We start from the raw sequence: 8,224 nt of genomic DNA, 5'->3' as shown, positions 1-8,224 counted from the left end.
TCGTTCCATTGCCTGCTCCTCGGATGCGTCATGCCCACCGCACAGCCCCCAGAAGCCGGCCCAAATCGCTGTAGCGAATTAATGAATCTGCGTGCCGTGCACTAACAAAACGCTTATCAAAGCACGACATTTGACAAATGGCAAACAGCGCGTCGCTCGTCAGCGGCGGGCTTGACGTCAGGCGAGCGGATGTGGGACGCACGCCTGGAAGGCAGGGCCTTCCTTCGGGCAGCAGCAGCAACTGCAGGTCTTGGCGTTGCACAAATTTGCACTGGGCCACACCCGTCGTCGCTGCAATTAAAATGCTGCTTGTTAGCCCGACTTTAATATGGAAATTTGCACTGTTTAAGAATAGATACAAAGTGCCTAGATACAGATACAGATACAGCTACTGATACCCCCGGCTAGTGGAATTTTTTGCATACGTCGCCAATTGAAGTGCGATAATGATACAAACGGCAGCCAACACACTTGGGATAAATTGCGCATACGCCGCGTGTAACAAAGCTAACAGCCTAGCCAAACAAGAGCTGAAAAGAAGAAGAATAGAATCATTTATCTTCGGCACGCCGAAGATGCAATACCCTTTGTAGATATGTAACTAAAAAATGTTCTTATACTTTAGTACAGTATTTTATTTGATAAGGATTGAGACAACTTCTTAATCCCCGACTTTGGTCAAGATATCTCCCTTAATTCTACCCATATGATATAGTGGCCCGGTATTCATAAGATATAGCTGACATGTAAGGAAACTACCATATTTCAAGCTATATTCATAAACAAAAGTGTTTTATACAGAAGCTTACTTTTTAGCCGATTATAGTTTATACACCTAAACTATATGGTAAAACGATGTTGATAAGGACCATAAGGAAACTCAAGGTATAAATAATTTCTTCATTTAAGAACCTATTAATCGAAACGCCTGCTGATACTGATCAAGAATATATATATGCCTTCTAAGGTCGGACATTTATCCTTCTACGCGTTACACACTTCGTTACGAGCTTGTTATGCCCCCAACAAGGGCATAAAGATACCACAATGTCAGCGACATGGAATTAACATGTCAAGTTCAGTACGGAGTGCAACAGGTGTTTTTCCATTCAGTTGTTAGCCAGGCCTACAGACTGCCCAGCCCCCAAATGTATATGGAAGAAGTCAAACTGATGGGAACTGTGCCGCCAGTTAGATGCCTTCTGTCAACATGTTGAACAATGCCTTACAGATGCCTTATGTCAACAATTTACGCTGAATTATTTGCAATAAACTTAGCTTCAATTTCGATTGCATATATTTGCCAATCTAGCGCTCGGGGCTTGCCCTGGCCAACATCTATCTGTCGTGCCTAATTGAATTGTATGCAATCAATTGATATAGCTCAATTGACATGAATTAGCGTTCACAAAGGCTCATGGAAACTTTTCGCTAAACTTAGCTGGCCCTGCAACGCATTTAAGCCCTGGATGCCAGCAGGTGCTAACCTGGTCACAAATGCCGCGACGCGTCCAATTAGTTGCCATCCCATTGATGGACACTTTGCGTTATTTGATTTGTGTCTCGCCGTCGTCCATCGTTGCCCTGGGCCTGGCCGGGCCGCATCAGCTGGCAGCTTGTCAAAGACGCGTATTTATTTTGTTTCTTTTTTCCGCAATTGCAAATGAAAATCATTTTAATTGCCAATGCAGCTGATAGCGCCTCGCGTCTTATCCTCTCACAGTTTTCCAATGTCCGCTCCCCCAACCACCACCCGTTCCCCCACTCGTTGGCCTCCCCATCGCGACATCCTCAGCTGTGTGGGCGTGAGTGCTTGACGGCTCACGCGGCACGTAGTTGCTTTAAATAGAACTTTTCATTTTCACAGCTCGTGCGGCCACTTGATTTTTCACATTCATTACACTAACAATGGGCATAACAGTCTTTCAGTCAATTGGCAATGAAAATTGTTTAATTAACTCATAAAACTAAATCAATTGCAATATATTTCTATTGAAGCATACCTTCTCGACTATTCTATAAAATATCTAAATATATGGCTAGATTTTAGAAGCAAAGAGGCGGCCGGACCCGACTACTATATGATATAGTTGCTATAGGAACAATCCGTCAAAACTAATGTTTCGTTCTTTTACCAAAATCTTTTTTCTTTCTCAAGCTATCTTAATCATTCAAGATAGTTACTATTGTATTATCGTACACTATCGGATACTATCGAATACTATCGGATACTATCTGTATATTAAAAACATACGTATATGAAAGTTATAAAAATATATATTTTATTAGAATAAGTTTATTGCAAAAGCACAGATCAACACATTTAAAAGTAAACATTGATATATATTGCAATTCCTGAAGACATTCTTCTTCTTAAGACTTATCCCAGAATCTTCACATAATAATAACTAATTAAAATTTGAGTAGTAGCTCTATAATGTTAATTGTAGTGTATATTTTCTTCGGCTAAGTGCCACCACCTTCAGCCGTCTCTTCGAATTTGGGTTTTCTTTAAAAATGTGCTGTGATGTGATCCCAGCTAGCGTATAAACAATAAAGATATACGATTTGGCCAGACAAAAGTGCTAAAAGCAAACAGAATGAGTAGCATATATATTTAATTGCTCGTGATCTTGGTTAGGGAACTGTAACTGTATTGCTAGTTCCGCTACCTTCGATCGGAACGCGAGTCTAACATGAATCCACGGCGAGTACTTAGTCACTCGGCAAATTCCATGATTAGATGCCGCTGCTGCAGTCTTATCTCAGACCAGACCGCCAATTATGACAGTAATTCGGGGAACATATAAATCTTATCATCGCGAGCTGGTCCGTGTGGACCTGAAGGTGTACTGCGACAGCCACGCAGCTGATTTATCACTGTGACATCATGCGACACGGCACCAACTGAAAGAGCCAAGACGAACACGGTAATATAGTTTAAAAAAAAAAGCTTTTATTTGCATAATCTATTCGTTGTATTTGCCAAGTTATATGAACAAAAATATATTTATAAACTTAGTTTTGTCACAAGGCAACTTAATTCATAAAATTAAAAGCAGGCAGCATGACTTCGCACAAAATGTTATAACAAAAAAAAAAAGGCAGTAATTGTTGTTGCTATTGTTTTCTAGTGCATGTGCACATATTTGCCTTTTGTTGTGAAATGGTTGGGCATTAGCGAATTCATTATCAGAGAGATTTACAAAAAATACAAAATGTTTAATAAGTTTTGTTAAAAACATCGCAGCAAGAAAACAGCATTGATATTTGCAAAATAATTAGCGATAACCTTAACGACAAAGCGAGAGAGACGCAGAGAGCGCGCGCAGGAAGAAAACGCAAAGAGCGTGTGAGCGAGAGAGCGCGAGTGGGAGAGCTTGTCAAAGTCAAAATGCGCCAACAGTTTGCCGGCAGCAACAACAACTGCTTTGGCGCCGCGCAGTGTTAATTTGTTGCCATTTTTATGCACATGCATACACACATTTGCATACGCATACACACACACAGGCACGCACACTAACATACATGGTCGTTCAATACACTCCCACAGGCGCGACGTATCCACGCTCCCGCGCTCACTTTTTACTTTCTGTACGTGTGTGTGCGTGCGCGCTCACAATTCGCGCTCTCTCTGTCTGATCTTTGATCACGTTTCTCACACGTTCGGCTCGGCACACAGCCGACGACTTCCACGTTCACGTGATGCGCAAGTGTACAATGGCAATCGGCTCTCGGCCGACGCTGACGCTGCCGTTGACGCTGACAGTGGCGCTCCCTCTCGCTCTGCCGCTGCGTCCCTTCACCCGGCACCAACAGCACACGAGAGCTGTGTGTTGTTATTGCATTTGTTGCTCTTTGCTCGCTTGGCAAAATGATTTGCAAAATTCGATCTTTGAATAAAGTACAACGCCTTCGGAATGACGTAAACATAAGCCTGGCACCGAAATAAACGTAAACTGAGAGATTAAAACTGACAAGATCGAGTTCGAGCGAGAGAGAACGAAAGACACGGGGCTCCATATCCGATCACGATTTCACCACCGTCGCTGGCGCCCATAAACCTTGATTCATGCCGAGTAGGCAGACAATAAAGCGAGTACTTCAGATACAGATAACGTTCTATATTAACCCATTGTTGGGCTTTATCCCCGCTCCAGCCGCTACCGTTTAAACTACAAGCCGCAAGAACTCGATTCTATGGCAGCTACTGAAATGTTGGCGCTCGGGGCTTCAGCTGATATGACAAGTGGCATATTATTTGCACTGTGATGTTGATAGCATCTCGCGCTTCGTCGCGCCGCGTTAAGTTGACTGGAAATGGAAATATAAATAACAGCGTTAAGATTCGTATTTAATGGTTTTCATTATCTTTTAATTTTGGGATTTTTCTTGTTGTTCTTGGACCCTGCAACAAAGGCCTGCTCGCGCCTCGCGCTATCTGTTCGCTTGCCGTTCCATATTTCATCTTCTTAACACGTGCGCCTGCCCAAGTGGAAACAGCCCAAATGCAAACCTGTTCCGAAATTCCTGGGAACAGTTCCCTTGGAACTGTCATTGCCTATATATTATAATTACGTACTAAGCCACATTGAAAGAGCTCAGCTCTCTTCTGCCTTAAGACCCGAATTTAATAAGTGTACCTCTTAATATACTGTATATTTTCTAAGAGTAGGTTCGCCTCATGGAAGTATTTCGTAATCGCAATCGCCGTATCAAATATGCAAATAAACATGTGCTTATGTGTGCTCATGTACATATGTATGTGTCTGTGTTAACATACGGTCCATATCGCGTGCGTGTATTCAAACTCAGCTTATCAACAGGTTCGCCTCACACGATCACGACCGCAACTTCCACATTTGCCATGCGGGCAATTTGGTTGCCATAAAGTGTGCACAAACATTTGCTATCAAAGGCGTGTACAGAGGGGGGGCTTTATTGCCCACGGTCCCCAAAAATGTCAAAAGTATAAAATTATTCCTGTCGTATTCATGAGATTATATTGCCAGAAACTTAATGTGTACACGTACACAAGAAAAGATTGTGCAACAATGCGACAAACAATAATTATTACTTCGGCTTAAAAATGATTGAACTGTTATATGTATTTGTAAAATACATATATTAAATACACTATCAAATGAAAAGTTACTTGTACGTATCTCAATACATCATAATCGTGAAATCCTCACGCCCTATCCAGCATATGATTTCACAATTCACTAATATATTTATTGCAGAAAAGGTCTGTCTTTCATTATATATATCTCAACATAACGGACTCTTAAATACCTAACGCCCTATCCAAATTTACTTTTTGTTAATCTAGTCTGCCCCTAGGTAAGCGCCACATATTTTGTATCTTCCTGTTCAATCTATTCACAATCATTTTTGCTTAACGAAACCCGTCAAAAAGTATGCTATAGTTTAACTCAAATATAGTTCCTAAAAATTCCGCTAGGTTGATTCAATTACAAACATTTAAATTCTTTAAAAGTAAAGACTTTTGATAGTAACTATATAAACAGATATCTCTATATTATAAATATGTCAATCCGCGGACAAATCGTTTAAGAAAAAACAGTTGTAACTCCTTTAGTCCTTGAGCTTAAGATAATATGTCTTATCGATATCCGACGGCTCCATTGAAGCTGTTCTCTTATTAAATCGAAATAGTTTTTGTTTTTATATAATTTCTCGCTATTCAGTTATATTTCACACACATAATGTTATCTTTAGGGCATAATATACTCATCTTTAAACGATAAGCTAATATATAATACAAATACTGTAGGCTGATCTCTAACATTCTGAAGCTTTCTATTTCTCATTTCCATCCTGCGCTTCCAACTCAGTTGCTGAGTTGCTGTGCTGTTTGGCGGGTGGATCATCCCAAGGCTGAACACTGGTACGACCAAATATCAGGAAGAGCCCGTTGCCCGCCAAGTAGACGCCAGCTGCCACAAAGAATACTATGCGCCATTGATTTGCGTCGTACTGTAAGAAAATGAGATTTATCACAAACCTTTCAAATAGGAGGAGCTCAAAATGTGACCCACCTTATCGGTAACAACGATGCCGACCAGGAGTGGAGCAGCGAGGCTCATTAAATTCGCAATTGCATTGCAGATGCCCATTAGGATGCCCGCAAAATTGGGCGACAGATCAATGTGATTTATTAGGAAACCCACGTGGCTGGCGGAGCTTATGCCTACGGTTAGGGTCAGCAGCATCACGGCCAGGCTGTCCATATGCCGCGGCACATAGCCGAGAGCAATGAGCAGGCACATGGGACCCCAAGTGCCAATTGAGTTAAAGAACTTCCGGTTGAACGAGAGCGAAATTGAATCCTTTCTCTGCATAAGCTTCGAGAGCCAGGCAAAGAGGAAGCTGAGAACAAGCATGGCGGTGTAGGGCAGCGCAGAGAGAACTGCATTGGCTTTGATGTCCTTCCCCAGGATGTTCTTCATGTAACTGGGAATCTGCGTCAGCAAGGTCCAAAAACCATACGCATAAGCAGATTGCACGGCAACAAGCGCCAGGACGGCAGGTGAGCGGAAGAAGCTCAACCAGGGCGTGGTCTGTTGATGGCTGGGCAGCTCCGCATGGGCACTTCGCTCGCTGGCCTGTCCCAGCTCTATCAGCTCTCGCTCCTCGGCGGATATGTTCTTGGAATCTGCCGGCGAGCTGGCACCCCAAAGAAAGTAGACAACTGACCAAATGCAGCCCGCGGCTCCGGATGCATAGAAGATGCAGGGCCAATCGCCAATGGAGACCAGCAGGCCACTGGTGGCCAACATTATGATGGTACCAAACTGGTTGCCTGCATACGTAAAGTTGCCCAGAGAGGCGCGCTCCTTAGGTGGCACCCAAGCGGAAATCACCGTATGGGTCGAGGGGAAGAGCAATCCTTGGCAAATGCCCTCGACCAAACGCACCGCACAGAGCAGCTGCCAGCCTCCCAGTCTGGCGCAGAGTGGCGTTAAAATGGTCAACACCGAGCAGACGGACAAGCCGGTCAGAATTGTGACCTTGCCGCCAAACCTACGTGCCAGAGGACCAGCTGGCACCTGGGTAAGCACGTAGCCCCAAAAGAAACTGCTCAGCAACAGAGATTTTATCCGCTCCGACCAGTCGTATTCCTAAACGGGCAGTGGATATAAGTTGGGCGAATATTCAATCAACATAAGCTTTTACTTACGGGAAACTCGGCCATGGCCACAACTGCTACGGACAGGTTGACCCGCATGGCGAAGCCCACGGTAAGTGCGCAGAAGAGCAGAAAGATTTGCACGTGACGTATTCCAAATCCAGAAGCTGTGGCAATAAAAGAAAAACAATTCATCCAGGTGTGCTATAAAAAGATATGCTAACGCAAAGCTTCATTTCTTATGCTAAGCTGTTCAAAATGATTTGTGGACTTCCAAGTTAGATAAGTGCGCTTCAGTTTTCTACATTGACCCACTTTTATATGGGCCTAACTTATCTCGAATTTAAAGCCATAAATAATGTTGATAGAGCTACAAAGTGATGAATTTTATATTAAATATTGCATACAAAATATTTTCATATAAAATATTTCATACATATTAAAAACATTATTCAAACATAGGCAAAAATCATCCTTTAGATAAGAATCATCACTTTGTAGCTATGTTAAGTATATTTACGGCTTTAAATTCGAGAAAATATTTTATGATTTTAATTTTTATTACTATAATTATTTTATTTATTGTCATTATTTTATTATAATTATTTTATTCTAAAAAGAATAAAATGAATAACATAATAATGAAATACTAACAATTACAATGTTTCAAAATTTGAAGATATGTGATCTATACTCCTCGGCGTGGTCTACCTACATTCGTTTTCGAAACGACGATTCTTGACCATTTTGTTGCTGCTTTTGTTTGTCAGTTGGTCCTTTTTATGTTGAGCCTTCAGTGCGTTGCATTACCGCACTTCACGAGATCTTTTCACTAACTAGCTGCTGGGTTAACGGATGTAGCATATTACGAGTTCTTCTCTACAACAAATGGTGACAGCTTCTGTGTTTATAATTGTATAAATCGCGTGCCGTCGGCACGACTAAAGTAAATATGCTTATTTGTTATTTGATAAGATAACACTCGGCTTTCAAAATATTCATAGAAGTACTTACCAAATATTATGGTGATGCGATGACAAGGCGAATATACTTTAGAGGACAAGTTCCTTT

At 41.9% G+C, this 8,224-nt stretch overlaps 1 protein-coding gene across 1 annotated transcript; it reads right to left on the bottom strand.

Moving 5' to 3' along the window:
- Positions 1 to 5,716: 5,716 nt before the first annotated feature.
- LOC115760658 (putative inorganic phosphate cotransporter) lies at positions 5,717 to 7,970 on the bottom strand. The gene is made up of 4 exons (XM_030702128.1): positions 7,869 to 7,970; positions 7,205 to 7,320; positions 6,063 to 7,145; positions 5,717 to 6,000 (listed from the first exon to the last, which is right to left on the bottom strand). Exons 1-4 carry the CDS (start codon positions 7,897 to 7,899, stop codon positions 5,824 to 5,826), a joined length of 1,407 nt encoding a protein of 468 aa, XP_030557988.1. The 5' UTR covers positions 7,900 to 7,970; the 3' UTR covers positions 5,717 to 5,823.
- Positions 7,971 to 8,224: the final 254 nt, after the last annotated feature.

The sequence above is a fragment of the Drosophila novamexicana genome, unplaced genomic scaffold, assembly GCF_003285875.2.
Source record: "Drosophila novamexicana strain 15010-1031.04,08,12 unplaced genomic scaffold, DnovRS2.1 tig00000008-arrow-pilon, whole genome shotgun sequence".
Taxonomy (NCBI): domain Eukaryota; kingdom Metazoa; phylum Arthropoda; class Insecta; order Diptera; family Drosophilidae; genus Drosophila; species Drosophila novamexicana.
Note: the sequence above shows the minus strand (reverse complement) of the source record. Positions and strands in the feature narration are given on the sequence as shown.